Source organism: Dermacentor silvarum, chromosome 8 (genome assembly GCF_013339745.2).
Source record: "Dermacentor silvarum isolate Dsil-2018 chromosome 8, BIME_Dsil_1.4, whole genome shotgun sequence".
NCBI lineage: Eukaryota > Metazoa > Arthropoda > Arachnida > Ixodida > Ixodidae > Dermacentor > Dermacentor silvarum.
Genome location: NC_051161.1, coordinates 171,148,563 through 171,168,935, shown reverse-complemented (window position 1 = coordinate 171,168,935; position 20,373 = coordinate 171,148,563). Strand labels below are relative to the sequence as shown.

General features: G+C 48.4%; 1 protein-coding gene across 6 annotated transcripts in view; it reads left to right on the top strand.

Annotated features, from left to right (window-relative positions):
• The window catches only part of LOC119461840 (pre-mRNA-splicing regulator WTAP), a 230,283-nt gene that overhangs the window by 169,008 nt on the left and 40,902 nt on the right, over positions 1–20,373 (top strand). Inside the window, exon 6 of one of the 6 annotated variants that reach the window (XM_049672750.1) lies at positions 6,951–7,132. The exons of the other annotated variants lie outside the window; for them this stretch is intronic. Within the exon in view, the coding sequence (XP_049528707.1) occupies positions 6,951–7,132 (182 nt within the window). The remainder of the gene's footprint in view (positions 1–6,950; positions 7,133–20,373) is intronic. 6 annotated transcript variants of the gene reach the window in all.

The window sequence follows — 20,373 nt, the reverse complement described above, 5'->3', positions numbered from 1 at the left end:
CTCCGCCGAACTGTGATCTCCTGATAATGGCGTAGTAATTGCAGAGACCCTATCGCCAACCCTTTGCAGCATTGCGTGGCGGCAGCGCATGGTGCAGTGTTCTCAACAGGAGCGTTTCAGCGGCCGTTGTTTTCATCGTGGAAAGACATAGATGGTCGTTCCAGAACAGGCGTAACGCACATGCTGCCTCACGGACAATTGGGCAAAAACGAGAGTGACGCCATTAGATATTGACACGTATATATTTTTATTTTCACCACTGGCCGATATCCACCGGCTAACTAATGTTAAACGTTATCGCTCGGCGCAGGGCGCGCCTGTATTGGAAGTTTCTAGAATTTATCGATGCTTCTTTCCGTTGCCTATTTTCACCGACGCTTATGTTATCTGATTGTATGACCGAAGCGAATTGTCTAGAACTTTCTGGAAGACACGCGGGCACCAGGCAATAGTGTGGAACATTCGTTGACTCATGTATAAAAGCCGACGCGTTTCGCCGCTGATCAGATTTTGACGATCGCCGACTGTGTTCGCCGCTATCGTTGTGCTTTGAGTGTAACTTGTTTTTGTGGGCACAGGTTCGCCCAGTATGTTTCGTCATACACAGTGTTAAGACTGTTTTCTTCACTGTCACTGCTACGTGACAATATTGCACAGGCACGCAAGCCAGCGCACGCCCTGCGCCATGCATTTTATGCTGTACACGGCGTGCCTTCGCCCTGGAGGCGTGCCTTGAAAACGCATGGCCTTCTTCGCGGCTTCCGAAATCCGCGCGAGCCGGTCGCGCGCTCATCTTAAGGCCATATCAGCGTCACAGTTGGACTGGAGTGGGGCGTGCGCTGCCGTGCGCCCATTTTGGTCACGCTTCCGCTCCTTTGGTACTTTGTGCGTGCCCTCTTTTTACTGCAACCGTGTTCAAAGCGTTCATTCAGGAGTAGGGTGATTTAAATAACATTTGTTATATCTGGAAGGAGTTTCCATAGGGAGGGTCAGAAAATCGTAAATGCACTGAAATGTGGTCCTTATAACCGATAGATTGTTATATCTCGGATCATTATAAGTGGGTTTGACTACATTCTCAAAATAATTCAACGCTTCATAAAACATCAACAGCAGGAACATCAGCTTGATAAAAGAAATGTTACTTTCTTACAGCTAGAGCTGCACTTGTCGTCAGCTTTCCACGAATGCCAGCGCATAATCGCTATCGCGCTCTCCTTTCACTGTTTCCAGCATGTTTCTTGAGCACAACTACATCCTCATTGCAGATGGGAAATTTCTGATAAAAAATGTTCCATGGCATTTTCAGCGTTACCACTGTATAATTGGGCACTCAGACCAATAAGCTTTCCATTGCACTAAAAAAACTGGCACCATAAAAATTCACTGTCAGTCCCTTTAAATGCTCCATGTTTCTCAGGAGCTTCTTTGGCGCGGGCAAGGAAACTCGCTTGCCGAAATCAGTGTAATGTGGTTGATGGCTTCACATTGTTTAAAGAGGCTTGTGAGTATTTTTAATCTCGCTCACAAGGCCTACCGTGAGCTCTTGGGCCATCCAAAGCTTCGCTAGCAATGTGAAGGTCAGTTGTCACTTGTAGATTGACTTGAGCGTGTGGATGATGGCCTGGTCCAACGCTACGTTTTCGGTGGCCTTTTTCCGCATGGGAAAGGAAGCTCGCATGCCGATAGCATATATGGTTCATATAGTTGAATGCAGTTGACTGCTTTACATTGTCCGAATATGCTTTGAGCATTTGGATTGCACCCAAAAGGTCTGCCTTGATCTCTTGGACCTCTTGATCTCTTGGACCATCCGTAGCCTCACAAGAAATGTGTCGATCAGCCACCGCTTCTATATTGACTTGGAACATGCAAATGATGTCCTGGTCCAGCACTGCGTCTTCGGTGGCTTCGTCAGTAGCTTCTTCAGCGTGGGCAAGAAAACTCGCGTGCCAAAAGTAATTTAATATGGTTGGCTGCTTCACGTCCCAAGAGGCTTTGAGTATTTGGATTGCGCTCCAAAGGCCTACCTTGAGCTCTTGGGCCATCCAAAGCCTCTCCAGCAATGCGTAGATCAGTTGTCGCTTGAGTATGCGGATGATCTCCTGGTCCAACGGGTGGAGTTTTGACATAGTGTTTGGTGGCAAAAACTTAATTTCTATGTAGCTCAGTGGGATATCAGTTTGGTGTGCCGTGCAATTATCAATGATGAGGCACACCTAGAGGTACTGACCGGCCAGCTCTGAGTCCTTCAGCCATTTTCCAGAGAAATATTAAGTCATCCACGACTCCAGATGTACATTGTCGAGCGAGCGAATGACACAGCAGCCGACTCTCCAGGCGGGCAAGTGCCCAACAGTATTTATTGAGCCCTTATATAGCCATGGATGCAGTGCTGCCATCCAGTGATACTGCCTTACATTACATACATCACAGGAATACTTGGGCTGTAGTGCTTGCACCTCGGCGCCTAAAACTTCCCTACACAAGCGGCTTTGTGCTACCATCCATATTGGCAGCCAGCAGAACTGTTACGCCTTGCTTGCCGCTATAGCACTCGTCCCCACAGGTGTCTAGCATTTGTCGCGGAAGCATTTGCCAAAACAGACCCGTTTTGTCTGCATTAAATATCTCGGCCAACTCATACTTCGGGAGAATCTGGGGCCACTCTTTTTTTAGCCATTTTTTGATGTCGCTGTCATTAGCATCCTCGCTTTCCCCCTAGAGGGTCTTCTGAACAATGCTAAAGCGAGCTTTAAAATGTTGTAGCCACCCACTGCTTGCAGCGAAGTTTTCGACGCCGAGAATGAACACAAAGTTCTGGACTTCTTGTGGAAGCATTGGTCCCGACAGGAATATTGCGGGCACTAGTATCGACGAACCATTTGTGCAGTGACTTAACGTTTTACAAGGCAGCATTGCACACACGCTGCCTTTGAACAAAGCCTGAGTGCTGGCTTTGTTATGCCTTTGTTCGTTTTGAATAAAGTGCTCTGCACTGTGCCCTCCAGCTTCTCTCTGTTCTCAATGCGCCGCTGGTAGCTTCTAGTTTTGCAGCAACTGTCCCCCCTGAAATTCGCTTCTTCACGTTTGCAGCCATCACAACACCGTACACAGTGCAGATCACACTGACCACACCACATTAATCATGACTGGCGTAGCAGCAGCACTGAGGGAGGAGTCGTTGCATCAAATGCACTGCACTGTCAAACTACCCAAGCTGCCGCCTGTGTGCCATGCTACATTCAAGCGGCACATCCGGTGCGATCGATGCAAGCATGTAGCTTAGTGTGTAGCAGTCAGAAACACCCACTGCATCACCATTCTAAACGTGTTGCGGGAAAGCCTGCCGCCTGTCACCAGAGCACACGCGGTCAAATTGCACTTCCGGTGCAATCGATACATGCATGTAGCCTAGAATGTAGCAATCAGACACGCCTGTCGCGAGAGGGCACGTGTTCTGGGGGGGGAGTTTGACATATCCATTTTACATCAATCTCCGTTGAATATAAAAGCTTAAAATGCATGCTATTTTCAATGTGACGTGATAGGAGTTCGATATAAGCAATACTTCGATATGTCCGTGTTCGATACTGTCCAAACCACTTACAGTTAAACCTGCTTATAACGAACCTCCATATAACGAATTCCTGGATATAATGAAGTTTTTCTATTCCCCGCCGTTACTCCATAGAAGCACATGTATTTGAGACCTCTACGTAACGAAGTGGCAGCGGGAGACCCCCTCGATATAACAAATTTTTCCCTCCAACAACCTAGAGATTTCGCCCCAAATTTTGTCATTTTTGCGCGAGCAGCAACCGGAAGCACTTTCTCCGCCGCGACAGAATGCAAAGCGAGCGCACGTGTGCGTGCGTGCGTGTGCGAGGCGGGCCTGCATCCCTCGGCCCGGCGATCTTGCCGCCGCGGGCGTGACCTAATTCCCCCTCCCTTCATTCAAACCTGATCCTGCCGCTTGCTGCAGCTGGCCTAGCCCGCAAAACCGGCACTCTCTCCTTTTCCAGTTGATGTTGCCGACGCGCTGGTACACGCTGTGACACATCACACTCGATGAGCGCGGACACGCGCTGTCAAACGCTGGCGTCGTGTGGAAGCGCCACTGGAGAAGCGAGCGAAGTGACCTTCGTGCTGTTGTCTATCGCTACAACGCAAACTGAGCGCCGAGATCACACAGCACGCACAAAGCTACGAGCCGCCGAGGCACCTACAACTCTGCCCCAACGAAGATCGCTTTCAAGATACGGCCCGCGGCGCGCTTCCGCGCAGTACGCAGTTGATGCCAGAGTACAGTACAGCGTCGCCCCGCTATCCCTCCCCCCTCGCTCCCTCGCCGGTGCCTCGAGCGGAACGGAAGAAGGCGCGCTTCCTCCCTGCTTTTCTTGCGCGCGCGAGATTTGACGTGGTCGTTGGCTCCCCTCGCACGTTTTCACTTGCACATACAGCATACGGCGCGCGGCGACTGCGTTATCGCCCTTGGACTTTATACGGAATATCTATGAGCCAAAACCAATTTTAGGGCCACAACGCGTCATAGACACCATCGGATCTCAAGGGCCATACTTTTGCTGGCGGAAACCGAAAATGCGTCATAGTTGTCGCCCCCGGCACTTTGGGCGGCCAATGCCATCGTAAAGCCACCAAGCCAAGCGACATGAAAAGTCAAAATGGGCGCTTGGGCCGGCGCGGGGTGGCAGTTCTCAACTTATGATGCGGGAACGGTCCCCCAGTTGTGACGCAACAGCGGGGTTACCATTGCATTGGGTTCTATGGGATCTGTGCCGGGACCGGCCGAAAACGACGTAACAGCCGGGAAAACGCAGCCCCCGGGAACGTAACAGCGGGGTTCTACTGTAACACTATACGACGCCATCGTGACGCTCGCTCTTCGTTTCCGATGCCTCGTGCTTGTGCAAAACGACACGCGTCCACGCATCCGGTACCTGGTGTGACATTCCGAGGATGAGTGGTTCGACGAAAATGGAAAACGGGTACGCATTACAATTGAGGGCGCGTTAGAATCGAGCAAATACGGTAAGCGTTTCTTTCTCGAATTTTCATGCCGAACCTGCATATAACGAAATCCTCTTTATAACGAAGTTTTTCGGGAATTTGTCGATTTTGTTATATCCAGGTTTAACTGTATAACGATGCCAGATAAACAATCTCTCGGTTATAAAGACCACATTTCAGTGCATTTTCGATTTTCCAACCATCCCTATGGAAACTGTTTCCAGAGATAACAAACATTTTTTTAAATTGCCGTACTGCTACAACGAATGCCCCGAACCCGGTCACGGTAAAAGGAGGGCACACCCGAAGTCCCAAAGCACGGAAGCGCGACCAAACTTGGCGCACGGCAGCGCGTGCACTGCTCCAGTCCAACCGCGACGTTGATGCGGCCTTTGAGATGAGCGGTCAACTGCCTAGCGCCGATTTCGGTGGCTGTGCAGCTCAGATGTGGTCACGCATTTTCAAGGCATGCCTACAGGGTGGAGGCGTGCTGTGTACAGCATAAACAGCATGGCGCGGGGCGTGTGCGCGCGTTGCGATTTCAGATGCCATGACAGCGTCACTCTTGTTTTTGCGCAATTGTCCATGGACTGTGCGGCGCCACGTGCATTACGTCTCCTACAACGATTTGGAACGACCATCTATGCCATGTTTCCAACTTTCCACCATGTCCCCATGGTGGAAACGCCTAGATTCCAAATGGCGACATGGTGGAAAGTTGGAAACATGGGAGTCTGTGCTTGGTGGGAACATGGGAGTCAGCGAGAACGCTGCACCATGCGCTGCCACCACGCAATGTTACAAAGTATCGGCGCTTACTACGCCGTTATCGGGAGATTCGGCGGCGCTTCGTTTATGCATTGCAGTTTGGAAATGACAGGTGATCAGAACTGGGGTGCTGTTATGAACGAGCTACACGACGCTGCATTTCGTTTCTTTAGATGGACGTTTCGAACGGAAGTTTGCAGCTAAGTGCAAGAACGCATCGGGAATAACACTGAAAATCTGGTTTTCGGACCAAATTGCTGCCGCATTGTAACTGTTGTTGCCAGCTTCAGTGCGGTTAATTTTTGAGCGTTATTAAAGGCGAGTCCATATATAACGAACTACGATCGCATGCTTAATGCTGGAGGTTGCGTAATTTCGGATATGGATTAAAGAAGCTCCCCGTCGCTCGCGCTTGTTATGATAGTGTTGTCCCACTGCGAGTGACACCATTAGCTGCTGGGGCTGCATAGATTCGAAAGCGTGGCTGGCTTTGCTTCGTACCATGGATGTGACACATGTCTACGTGTCAATATCGCCGACTCTCGGAATTGAAGAAAATGAATTTTTTTTATCATCCAAATTTCTTTTTCTCATTGCCTCATAAATTGAAAAATTTTGCGACCCCTTCCATGTGAAAGAATTCCATCGGTAACTGTCTAATTTGCATGAAAAGTCGAATTTCATTAAAACAAAGCAAATTGCCCATTTCACCAACTGCGTTATATTGAGGTTTAACCCTTTCCTGGAAATGCTGCCATACGGGATGGCCGTTACGGCTGTGTCCATTGTTGAAATCTGCTGTGTGTCTCTTATCGTGATATGCCATTTTGTCTTGTGGGCTCATCACAGCTTCGCTTACACCGATTACCAGAGTGCATGAGATGTTCTTTGCTACGAAGGCAAGTATTCTATCACAGGATTGTCTGTTGCTGCCTGTCTTGCGTTTTGTTGATGGCCCATAATTCCAGTTATTCAGCCTGTTAAGTCAAAGGCTATAGAGTGAGCATGAGGATCTGTGCTGCCAGAATGCATTGACAAAGCATGGAAGCAGCATGACAAGCTATGAATAGTGGACGTGTACAGTGCTTGCTGGAAAGCTGAGGCCTTGTAGTCTTGCTCTTTGTGCCATTATTACACCTCTTTTTTCACAGCACCAGATCCAGGCTCTGAAGGGTGGAGGCAGTGCGGGCTGGACACAACAGCTGCGTGCGGCCATGCTGGACCCGGCCGTCAACCTGCTCTTTGAGCGGATGCGACACGAAGTGGACTCTATGCGCAGCCGCCTCGAGGAGACCCAGAACGAACTGAGCGCCTGGAAGTTCACCCCTGACAGGTGCTGCTGCTATCAGCTTGAACATCTTCTTCTTCTCAGTGCGGGGCATGGCACCAGTGGATGTCGCTAGTGTAGACGCTTGTGCAGAATGACGATGCGACACTGTCAGCCAGGCATGCAACTCGCAAATATGCCAGCATCTCCTTTCTTTTTTTATCAAGTGTGATGTTGGGGCACTTGAAAGCACTTAAAAAAACATGACTAAAAGAAACCAATCACTTTTGTTTGGTTCACACTTTGCTGGATCACACTCACACATTGAGTTGCTCCAGCCCTGCGGCGCCACCCTGCATGATCTACTAAGTGTGCATGTCAGGTCGTGACTTGGAGCCTACAACACAGCCTGAAAATGTTGAGAAAGACTGCATGTCAGCATTGCTTTACACTCTGTGTCACATGTTATAATTAGTTGACACTGTGCATCCTTTGTATGCTACATTGTGTATTCACTGATGTGTGTAAAATCAGCCCCTGGGCATTGTTGTAGCAGTACATTGTCATTACTATAAGTTTGTAGACGCATAGGCTCGTCTTGGTACTTGCCCACGTGTGAAGGACTGTCGCATGTTGTCAGTACAGCTGCTGAGCTATACTTCGGACTCAGTGGGCACCGCCTAAAGGTCTGAATATGATCGGGAGTCTGAAATTATGGGTTCGCCAGAAATAAAGTGTCTTTATTCCGTAAGTGGTCAGAAAAGCTTGTGAACACATTGCTGCTTGCACATATTCTTGATTGCTACCTGTTGTCTTTATTTTGACCGCTGTCGCTACAGATAGATGAAAGTACGTTCATTGCAGTGTTGCGGAATGGGCGCCCCCATTCCATTCCAATTCCATTTCGGAGATTTAGAACTTGCTGCAATTCCATTCCTTTCAATTCCTCGGAATGAAAAGACTTAGCCCATTCCCACTCCGGGAATGGCCAGGCAGTTCAATTCCATTCCTGTAATTCCTCAACGTAGGAAAGACATCTTGATGGTTTTATCGAGTGACCGATGAACGCACCCTGAAGCTGATGTCATCAGATGCAATAATAACTGAAAAAATGCGCAAAACACGTTATCAAGGTCGAGTGGCAAGTAGCTTGGTGACATACCTGGTACAGTACAACCACCCTACTAATTCCCATAGGGGCAGTTCTACTGCTACCTATAATATTTGCATGATCAGCATGTTTTAAAGGCTTGTGATGGTGTACTATTGTTTAAGCTTAAATGTGTTAATGCTAAAATGACGGACAGCATATCTTTATGCTAGAAAAGTATTGTTCATTGACACCTTATATTATGGCGTCGTCAAGAGCAGCCTTTCGATGAACAGGCACAGAGCTGCACCCAGTGGTGAAGGCCGACGTTATGTTCGGCTGGCTTGCCAGCCCTTTCTCTTGTTGGGTGTACTCACGTTCGTGCTTCCTTTTTAGGTGCCGAATCAAATTAGATGAAGCTCCGACTACAGCATGTATAGTTTCGGAGCAAAACTTTGAAGCGTGCAGCTTGTTTGCTTTCGTCATGGGTAATTTCAAAAGATTGTTTCTAATGTGCCATGTTGGCTGGCTTACTACGTGCGTGAGTCGCTGGGCGCAGGGCCAGAGTGGCAGCGCGTTATGGAAGCGTTTTTTATTTGCAATAGAAGGCAGGAAAGGAGGGTGGGGGTGGTAGCACAGAAAGCAGAGGGAAATGCATCGAAGCACTGTCTAGCATTCACAGTATGAGCGAACTACTAAATGAACCATTGGGCTTCTCTAGTTGCCAACAGGCACCAGCGCGGCGGCGCCACCCAGACCTCCACTCCCTCCTCCCCCCACTCTTTCACCCACCCTAGAACAGAGCTCCCTAGAAAAGAGCGAACGTGGGTTTTGTTCGGTGCGAATCATCGCGTCGGGGCTCGGGAAGGCGCCGCCCTGGCCGCAGTTATTACGTGGGCTCTCCTGCTTCGGCTGGCTTGCCGAACCAATGCTTTCAAAAGTATATATATCTCTCTCTGTATGGAGGGAGAGGGCACGCAGTTCATCGTGTACGACTGTGTGCTGCACTGACCTGCAGACCTTTGTCGACAGAGTTGCAGCCTGATAGACATGTATAACTGCTTCTGACGAGTGCCGACGTTGAAAAGCTTCTTTGTTTACCCAAATCTGCACTCAGTCTGAGGGCACCTGTGGCACCGAAACTGCCATAGAATGAAGCGTATGGTCTGATAACACGCGCTGGCCTTTCGCAACAAATGAAGCGCGCTCACGGACTGTTCGAGATAACAAAGGCGCTCACACATCACTTCTGATTAAATGCAACACGCGGAAGTTTGCATGTTTATTAGGCCGCGCATGCTCCAGCGCACACTATTTCAGACCCTGCAGCCGCCACCAGGTGCCGCCCCGCAGAGGAAAGACGGCCGTTTGCGCGCTTTACACAGCAGTGGACGGCACTGTACTTGTAATCAGCCAAGTCATTTTAAAAATGCTGCTTTATTGTTAAATTCGAGGCTCTGACTTACTACTGTTGAATGTGGGCTAGTTGGTTCTTTGGCATATTTTGACAAAAAACAGCGCGTAGACGAAAAAACTCTCTATTTTCGGAAAAACATGTTATTCCATTCCAGGCAAAAGGTGCTTAATTCCATTCCCATTTCATTCCTCCAAGCGTTGTCGCCATTCCATTCCGGAGTTGCAAAAATGTGGAATGATTCCGGAGTCATTTCAATTCCGAAGTGGCAACTCCGCAACACTGGTTCAGTGCATGTACCAAATCCCCATTCCACAGCAACAGAGGTCAACTGTGCTCCGACAGCCGAAGGATTGCAATATTTCCCTTGCTTTGTCTCGACCCTTGTGGGTGCCAACATCAAGGAGAGCGCAGTTGGTGCCATGTGAAGCTGCTCTGCGATTCTGTGCTGCGATGAAATTTCATAACTGCGGACTGCAAAGCTATTTTATTGCAGATTTAAAATCTTCACGGTAACCTATTTCAAAAAGAAAAAAATTGCTACAGTATTTTTGTGACCATGAAGGGACAAAAGCTTTTTTTGCGTAGGTATTCATGAATCCAGATTCAGTTGCCATCCAATGACTGGTTATGATTCGGCACTTGGGCAGAAGTCTGCATTGGAGAAATTGCTGCTTGACTTACTTGCAGAAGAGCAGCCAGTAGCGTAACACTGTATGTGTGAGCGCATGCAAAAAAACTTCATAGTTGTGCACCTGTCAGAAAAACCATACCAGTGAGAAGCTTACAGTAATCTTTCATCTCATTGCCAATGATGAGGGGCAGTCAGTTTATTTACAGTGTAGACCGCTTATAACGTAAGTCGCCAGAGTCGCGAATATCCGCACTATAAGTGGTACCGCACTATAACCAAAGCAACAATTTTCAAGGCCCGCACATATGCAAAACATGTGCACCGAGCCTCCACGCGTATGCGACAGTCGAGGAATGCGGCTAGAACGTTTGCATTCAATTTACAGTCGAATCTTGTTAATTCGAACTAAACCACGCGGCGGCGCCTCCGACCAGCATTGCTCCGGCACCGCCATAGAGTAAAAGCTTAGGGGAGACACCTCAATGCCGCACGCAAACGAAACCAAAAAAAGAGAAAGAAAAAAAATGCGGCGGAAATTTCACCCTCTCTCAAAGGGCAAGGTTGTCGATTCTGCGTTGCGCCGGAACACGCGTGTATGTGCCGACGTCTCAGCCACACTACCGTAGCCACGTGTAGAAAATGGCAGTGAACCCTTCTTTCTCCTTTATGTTTCCTCTACTTTCTAGTCACATGTTGTCCTTGCACGCTGCGGCTACGGCGCAGAGGGAAGCAGCAGCGCTGTCTCAGGCCAGCCAACGAAACTGCCCACGCCGGCAAACGGCCGCTTCCCGATAATGGCAGAAAACGAAACTTCGGGGAGCTGGCGCCGGGCCAGCTGCACGACGGCGAGCGCGCAAGGTGACAGTTGCAAGTGAGGGAGCTACGAGGGAGGGCGAGGGGAGCCACCGAAGCGGCCGAGTTGCCGAGGCGAAATCCGCTTTCCTGCCACCCTCCTCCCTCACATTCCACGGTCTCCGCGCGCGTCCTTGGCCGTAAAGTGCCCGCGGCGCCCGCTCCCTGAAGTTTCGTTTACTGCCATTATCGTGAAGCAAGCGTTGGCCGGCGTTGGCAGTATCGTGGCGCTCGCTCGCTATGCACGCCGTGATATTTCACGACTCACACTCAAGATTCTGGTTTCAGCCTCACTGGCTGTTCATTCGCACCATGTGCCCTTCTCCTCCACTTCGTCTCTCTTTCTTCCTCGAGCACTCCTTGGGGCACCTGTTTGAGGGGAGCGTTCGCCGTCTCCACTGACTTCCGTGGTCCAAGGCAGCCGCACTGTAATCGGTATTTTGTTTCCTGCAACTGCACTATAAGCGATATGTGTATACATGGAGTGCTATGGGAAAATTAACGGGAGTCTGAAAAGACCGCACTATATCCGGTCCTGCACTATCAGCGGTTACGTTATAAGTGGTCTATACTGTATTTATGTATTTACTTATTTATTTATAATTTTACTTATTTATTTATTACGTGCCTGTTTCGCCCTAGCGGCCATTACAGCAGGGGAGTGTATAACAAAAAGAAATACAAACCAGTATCACAGACATAAAGCACTGTTAAAATCGTCATTCTTTTCAGTAAAAACAATATCAGGCGAAATAGCATTCTGAAATTAACTAATGGACCGCACAAAAAAGAATATTGAAAGACGTTAAACTAAAAGGAAACTCGTGAACACTTGGTGCATGGTCACGCTTCTTCGAGCTTGAGGTTGTGAGTAACAGTTAAACCTGCTTATAACGAACCTCCATATAACGAATTCCTGGACATAATGAAGTTTTTCTATTCCCCGCCATTACTCCATAGAAGCACATGTGTTTGAGACCTCTACATAACGAAGTGGCAGTGGGAGACCCCCTCGATATAACGAATTTTCCCCACCGACAACCTAGAGATTTCACCCCAGATTTTGTCATTTTCACGCGAGCAGCAACCGGAAGCACCTACTCCGCCGAGATGGAATGCGAAGTGAGCACACGCGTGCAGGCCCGCCTTGCACACGCGTGCATGTGCGAGGCAAAGTAAGCGCACGCGTGCCCGCCTTGCACACGCGTGCCTGTGCGAGGCGGGCCTGCATCCCTCGACCCGGCGGTTTAGCTGCCGCGGGCGTAACCTTTCCCCCTCCCTTCATTCAAACCTGATCCTGGCGCTTGCTGCAGCTGGCCTAGCCCACCCAGCCGGCACTCTCTCCTTTTCCTGTTGACGTTGCCGACACGCTGGTACACGCTGTGACACATCACACTCGATGAGCGCGGACACGCGCTGTCAAACGCTGGTGGCGTGTGGAAGCGCCGCTGGAGAAGCGAGCGAAGTGACCTTCGTGCTGTTGTCTATCGCTTCAACGCAAACTGAGCGCCGAGAACACACAGCACACACAAAGCTACGAGCTGCCGACGCACCTACACTGTTAGACTCTGCCCCAACGCAGATCGCTTTCAAGATACGGACCGCGCGCCGCCCCGCTATCCCTCCCCCCTCGCTCCCTCGCCGGTGCCTCGAGTGCAACGGAAGAACGCGCGCTTCCTCCCTGCTTTTCTTGCGCGCGCGAGATTTAGACGCGTTCATCAGCTCCCCTCGCACGTTTTCACTCGCACATACAGCACACGGCACGCGGCGACTGTGTTGTCGCCCTTGGACTTTATACGGAATATCTATGAGCCAAAACCAATTTTAGGGCCACAACGCGTCATAGACACCATCTTTATATAGCAAATACGGATCTCAAGGGCGATACTTTTGCTGGCGGAAACCGAAAATATGTCATAGTTGTCGCCCCCGGCACTTTGGGCGGCCAATGCCATCGTCAAGCCACCAAGCCAAGCGTCATGAAAAGTCAAAATGGCCGCTCGGGCCGGCGAGGGGTGGCAGTTCGCAACGTATGATGCGGGAACGGTCCCACAGTTGCGACGAAAAAGCAGGGTTACCAATGCATTGTGTCCTATGGCAGCTGTGCCGGGACCGGCCGAAAACGACGTAACAGCCGGGAAAACGCAGCACCCGAGAACGTAACGGTGGGGTTCCACTGTAACACTATACGACGCTACGACGCCATCGTGACGCTCGCTCTTCGTTTCCGATGCCTCACACTTGTGTGAAACGACATGCGCCCATGCATCCGGTACCTTGTGTGGCATTCCAAGGATGAGTGCTTCGACGAAAACGGAAAACAGGTGCGCATTACAATTAAGGGCGTGTTAGAATTGAGTAAATGCGGTAAGCGTTACTTTTTCTAATTTTTGTGCCGAACCTGCATATAACGAAATCCTCTTTATAACGAAGTTTTTCGTTAATTTGTGAATTTCGTTATATCCAGGTTTAACTGTACATACTTTCCTCTGTCAATCCCTGTTTTAGAATAATAGACATTGGGAAAGAATTTCATCCTAAGATTTTGTCCACGGTCTAAAACCATGATAATTTATTTCTACTTTCTGTCTCACTCAGTTTCCTGCTATAATTATTAAGTAGAATCCTCACTGCCTTATTTTGTACTTTTTCAAGTTTATCCGTAAGATCAGCCGTGTATGGATCCCAGTAGATGCATTCGTATTCAAGTAAACTGCGAATGCAGTTTGTTTATTTGTTTATTTGCGATACTGCCAGTCTCAGTGAGACCAAAGCAGGTGGGCATTGTATTAGACTGCTTTCAAGAGAAACCAACAGGTCCTACTACATGGTACAGTAAAGTAAAGGGGAAAAAAAACACCAATGACGATGTGAAATACAATACTTTTGGTTAGTATAACAATATCACTGAGTAACAATTATAGTATTACTAGAATTTATATAAAAATAGTGAACATATGACCCTTGTAGGATTAGAGAAGTTATACTACAGCTAACAGATAAAAGCGCAGTAGTGACCAGTTTGGGGCTATTGCAGAATTTCCACGCGTAGGAACAAGCATTACAGTGAATATGTGTGGGTGTGTTAAGTGGCGTCTTCTGTGTTTTATGTCTCTAGTAGGTTGATGAACGATGAAAGTGACGGAGAGGAAAATATGTCTGAGTTGAGGAGATTCCATTCTTTGATCGCACGAGGGAAAGTGAAAACTTGCACATGTCATTACGAACACTGTACTGGTTTAGTGTAAATGGGTGCTTATTTCGCGATAGACGTGATGTAGACAAAGTAACGTACTTGGCTCGGTCTATCTTATAACTGCCGTGCATTAGTTGGTACATGAATTTTAAGCGGGCTTGTCTGGCCCTAACAGATAGTGTTTTAAGGCCTGCATCAGCTAAGAGGTTTGTAGGGGAGTCATAGGGCCTGTATTTGTTAAAGATGAATCTCACAGCTTTTCTTTGCACTTTTTCTAGTTTTGATATTTTAGTTGATGTGTGCGGAAACCAGATGATGTTAGCATATTCTAAGACGGAGCGAACAAACGTTGTATAAGCTAGTAGTCTGGTGTGCTTCGGTGCAAGGCGCAAACATCGTCTAAGAAAAAAAGCTTGCGTAATGCGACTGAGGTAATATTATCAATATGTAAGTTCCATGAAAGGTCAGATGTTAATGTCAAACCTAGGTATATTTGTGGTTATTTACTTTGTTCAGGCAAGTGCCACCGAGAGCGTAAAAAAGTTCCGAGGGCTTCTTTTTTTGTTGTAAGGGACATGCATACAGATTTAGTGGTGTTAATTGACATTTGCCATTCTTTACACCAATTGGACACCAAGTCGAGTGCTCTGTTTAATAATAAGTGGTCTTCGTAACTGACAATTTCTTTATAAATAAAACAATCATCAGTGAAGAGCTTAATGTCACATTCAATGTTAGCAGTAATGTTGTTAATAAAGCTCAAAAATAGCAATGGGCCCAACACTGATCCTTGGGGAACAGCGGAGGTGACAGCTACAGACCTGGAAGGGGTGCTATCTAAAATAACATGCTGTATTCGATGCGATAAGAAGTTTTTTGTCCATGCAGTGACCTGACCATCGCCGATCGTAGCCTCTAATTTTGCAACTAACATGGCTTACACAATCAAATGCTTTACTGAAGTCGAGGAGGATCATGTCTGTCTGGCTTCGGTTGTTTAGGTTGAGCGCAAGGTCATGGACCACTTCGCTTAGTTGTGTGACCGTTGAGAGGCCACTTCTAAAGCCATGTTGTTGAGGTATTAATATATGTTCTTGCTCCAGAAATATAGTGATGTGTTTGAAGATAATATGTTCCAATATTTTACAAGATGTGCTGGTAAGTGAGATTGGCCTGTAGTTGGAAGGTTCATTGATGTCGCCGGATTTATGTATAGGAATTACCTTCGCTTTTTTCCAGTCATCTGGTAGTTGTGCGGACGCGAGTGATTTGCGGTGTATAATTTTTAATGTGTATATATATGTATGTATATAATTTTTAATGTGTATGTATATTGTTTTTTAATGTGTCAGGTAAGTGAGTGAAATTATGACACATGATGTGTTGATGTGCATAATGTGCCTATTCCACCTTAAGTCAGACGCAATTATAATTCCCAGATAGTATTTATGTTCACCAGGGCATATTATTTAAATTATAAGTACTATGTCTCAACAATGTCTCAACAACCTTCGGCTTGCAGATGACATTGTCTTGTTCAGCAACACTGGGGATGAATTGCTACAAATGATTGAGGACCTTAACCGAGAATGTGTAAGAGTAGAGTTGAATATTAATATGCAGAAAACAAAGATGATGTTCAATAGCTTGGCAAGGAAACAAGAATTCATGATCGCCAGTCAGCCTCTAGAGTCTGTGCAGGAGTAGATTTATTTAGGTCAATTGCTCACAGGGCGCCCTGATCATGAGAAGGAAATTTACGGAAGAATAAAAATAAGTTTGAGTGCACATGGTAGACATTGCCAAATCCTGACTGGGATCTTACCACTGTCGTTGAAAAAGAAAAGTTGACAATCATTGCATTCTACTGGTGTTAACATATGGGGCAGAAACTTGGGAGTTTCACAAAGAAGCTTGAGAACAAGTTAAGGACTGCACAAAGAGCAATGGAACGAAAAATGTTAGGTGTAACATTAAGAGACCAGAAGAGAGCGGTGTGGATCAGAGAGCAAACGGCATTAGCCGATATTCTAGTGGACATTAAGAGAAAGAAAAATGGAGCTGCGAAGGCCATCTAATGCATAGGGTAGATAACCGGTTACAGAATGGGTACCAAGGGAAAGGATGCGTAGTCGAGGACCGCATAAAATTAGGAAATTTGCAGGTGCAAGTTGGAATCGGCTAGCTCAAGACAGGGGTAATTGAAGATCGCTTGGAGAAGCCTTCGTCATGCAGTGGACATAAAAGAAGCCTAATCATGACGGTGAAGTGCATGTCTGAAATACGCGCTTCCTTAAGAAGGTGACGTGTGCACATTTTTGTACATTCAGTGACATTTCCCATTTATTGCACCAAGTTCCTATTAAGTCTACTTTGGACTGCAATGATGTGCAGTCGAAACCCGCAATAACGAAATCACCAGGAAACACTAAAAATTTCACTTTTGCTGGATTTTCATTGGCACAAGAATGAGACAGAAAAGACAGGAAAATGGCTTGCAAAACAAAAATGTATTGCCAGAAGTCTCTAAGCTTACTTTGCCTAGCCTTGCCTTGCAGCAACTGCTGCCTTCACTGCAAAAAGTGGTGAATTGCCACGTCGTGCTCGCCGAAAAATGAATGAATTGTGTCGAAGGTGTGTACCCGCGGGTTCCTCTTTGGCCCTTAGTAGTCCTCGGCATTTTTCACACGTTACCTACTCATCGGTCATCTCCTCGTCCATGCTTACGCTATACTGAGGCCGTCTTCCATGGCACAAAAAAAGTTCACCCCATGCATTGGCACCCAGCTGCAAATCCAGTGCCACTGGGTGAGCACATGATGACGCTTCTTCCTGGACACTCTGTGGCATGTGCTGCCGAGACAAGAAGTGTGGCGCACCACTAACGCTGAGTCCCCTCTCAAGGCACATACTCAAGTGTCCCAAGAAAGGTGCACTCATGGCGCTAAAGCCTTGGCACGCATAAAAGGCGTTCACTGAAGGTGTATTTGTGGCGCAGCCTGCTAATGGGTCGGGTCGCTGTCCTCGAGGAGCCCTTGCGACGCGAATCCGCTCGGCATCGGAGGAATGTAAGGGATCTGTTTCGTAGAGGGTTGTGGGGCCTTGGAGAAGGGCCCGAATGAAAAGTAGATTTGCGACGATGCCTCGACCGAGGTGCAGCCTACAGTGGACCCCGAGAGCAGGTAGTACTGACGAGTGATGGAGCCCACGAGACACGTAGGGGTGCAACGAGTGGATGTGCGGTGGTACAGGGTCGAGTTGGCGGGGTCGTAGCTGGCTCAAGGTGGTTGTATTGATTGGAGATCAATATGGGCTGGCTTGAGGCGTTCGAGAGTGATCGTGTACGGTCGTCCCTCAATGGAAATTACAAAGGTGTCGCTGCGGAATTCGAGCACGGGTTAGGGGCCCAAGAAGTGCGGTTGAAGGGGCTTACGATTGGCAGACTGTCGCACAAGGAGAAACGTAGAGTACTCGAGGTACAGATGCTCTGGTGGGAACTGGGTGGACGGATTGGAACGTGGTACGCAAATTCATGGTTGATGACAGTGCATCTGTAGCTTCGAAGAAGTCGCTGGAAAGATGAAAAGGGGGTGCCAGAAATAAGGTCGGCACTTGTGCAGCCTAAGTCAGTTTTCAGTGCCCTGCGTATGCCAAGAAGGGTTAGGGGAAGATGCTGAACCCACTCTTTTAAGGCGAGCCACGAGCGCAGTCTTCCGGTGAGGGGGAAAACGCTCAAAGAGGCCGTTGGATTGTGTGTGGTAGGCTGTCGTACGTAGTCTCGTGGTGCCGAGAAGACGAAGCAGTTCATTGAAGAGGCTGCCTCAAGTTGTTGACCTCGGTCTGTTATTATGGAAGATGGGCAGCTGAAGCGCAAAACCCAAGTGGACAAGAAAGCTGCGGATCTGCATAGCTTCCGGCCATCGTGTGTGCCTGTCGATGCAGGTAAGGAGGCAGCGATGCTCTTGGCCGGGAGGAAGTGGACCGACAATGCCGAACTGGGCGTTAGGTGGAAAGAAGGACGAAGGGACAGTAGGACGGTGGACCTGTGATCGTTGGCGTGGTGAACAGGAATGCACCCAGTCCCGAACTTCAGCGTTGAGGTCAGACAAAGTGGCTAGAAAGGAGTTTCTGTGTTGCCCTAATGAGAGAGGTTGTGAACAGCTTCGAAAAGGCAACGACGCAGGTGAAGAGGCACGAAGGGTTGGGGTAGAGGTGTCACAGACGATGGTGAAACCACTGGGAAAAACGTCCTCAATTTGCACTTATGTGGACGACTGATGGAAGAGGTGAATTTTCATGTTGTAGCATTGCTGGCGAGCTAGAAGTTCTGCATCCAAATTGTGGGGATGCGCGACTCTCGCACGTCCCCTGATGTTGTTGTCCCCGCATGTCTCCTGTAGTCTGGTTTCTCTGCGTGGCTAAGCCCGGCGGCGGTCGTGGTGGCTGCGGCGCATTGCAGGAGATGGCGCGAGTGTCGCGATGCCCACGCCGCCGAACGGCGGGGTGACTTGGGAGAGAAAGGTTGAGGGCGCTTTTTCTTTGGTTGGTATCGGTGAGCGATGCGGACATCCCGCGCATGCGCCGATCCACGCTTTGCGAGACGTCTCGCGTGGCTCGGAGCGGGGCACCGGTATGGACGAACACGGATCGTTCGAACGCGCCACCGTTCGCGTGACCGTACACGTGAACGACTAGGCGATGATATCATAGCATGGGGTGAACATATTCGCTCGCTATGAGGTCGCGATGAGTCTGACTTCCTTGATTTGTCGCGTGCCCGTGTGAATGTTCGATTGGTAGTAATTCAGCTAGCATGCATTAGTGTATGAAAGGTGCAATAAATGCCCTTTTGTTTGTTTGCGCTACTGTGTTGTCGTTCCTTTGTCCCAAGAGCGTGTGTGAGACCCCACAAAGTGAGATGATGTAGAGGTGACATTGCTAACAGCATCCACGCAACTCGGTACGTCGGCAGGAATGTTTTCTGCGCCCTTGAAATTCTGAGATGACAGAAGACGGACTTATTTCTCTCGGAGTGTAGGTTGATGTCGACCAGTTGACCGCATAGACGAGGGATTTATGGTCAGTGAGGATCACAAAGTGCAGACCCTCGACATGCTTTACGGCGAGGTGGGCAGCCAGGAACACCAGCCCAAAGATGCTGTGCCGACTTGAGCTTCTTTGAGAAATAGGTGAGTGCTCGGTTAGTGTATTGCTGTAGAACAGCACCGACAGCTCTGCTGGACCCTTAATGGAGGTTGGCGCGTCAAGCTTGGAGTGGTGTGCAAGCAGTGTGACCTCGGCGTGCGCAATGTTTACTTGAGCAAATGCCTCAGTAGCTTCTTCAGTCAGGGTGGATTCTTTGTTCTTTCTTGGCAGTTTGGTGTCGAGAGGAGCAACTAGTTGAGCGCATTTTGGGATTAAGCGGCAATAAAAGTTTATGAAGCCGACGAACTGGCATAACTTGGTCACTGATGTGGTCAGAGAGAAATCCTCAATGGTGCGAACCTTAGCGGCTTAATACCAGAGGGGTGACCAGATGTCCAAGGAACTTGTGTTGCTGCTTTCCAAGTTTACTCTTGACCACGTTGATCGTGCCACGTCACGTTGCTGTCATGTGTTCAAAACCAGTACATATGCGCTTGCGTGTGCCGCTGTCTGTTACCTATATATGTGTGAAATGCTTCGTAGAATAAAAAATTGTTGGAAGTTAGCGCTGTGTCCGCGTCGTACCTCTGTCTCGTCCCTTTTCGTGCGCTAAAGAGTATAAGACATGGAATACCAACTCGCCCAAACTTACGCTTTTTCACCTGAATAAGGCCCTCGCAAACATGGCCACATTTCGATCGGAGCGAAATATGAAAACACCCGTGTACTTAGATTTGGGTGCACATTTAGGTGCAAAGAACCCCAGGTGGTCCGAATTATTCCGGAGACCCCCACTACGGTGTGCCTCATAATCAGATCATGGTTTTGGCACGTAAAACCCCATAATTTCACCTTGTTATCCAAGACATCGACGTTCGAACACAAGACACGAAGAGAATCTCGACGGCACTGCCTATCTGCAGCGCACCGAAGAAGCACGACTTGCGCATCAAGAGCCAACAAAGGACGGACAACC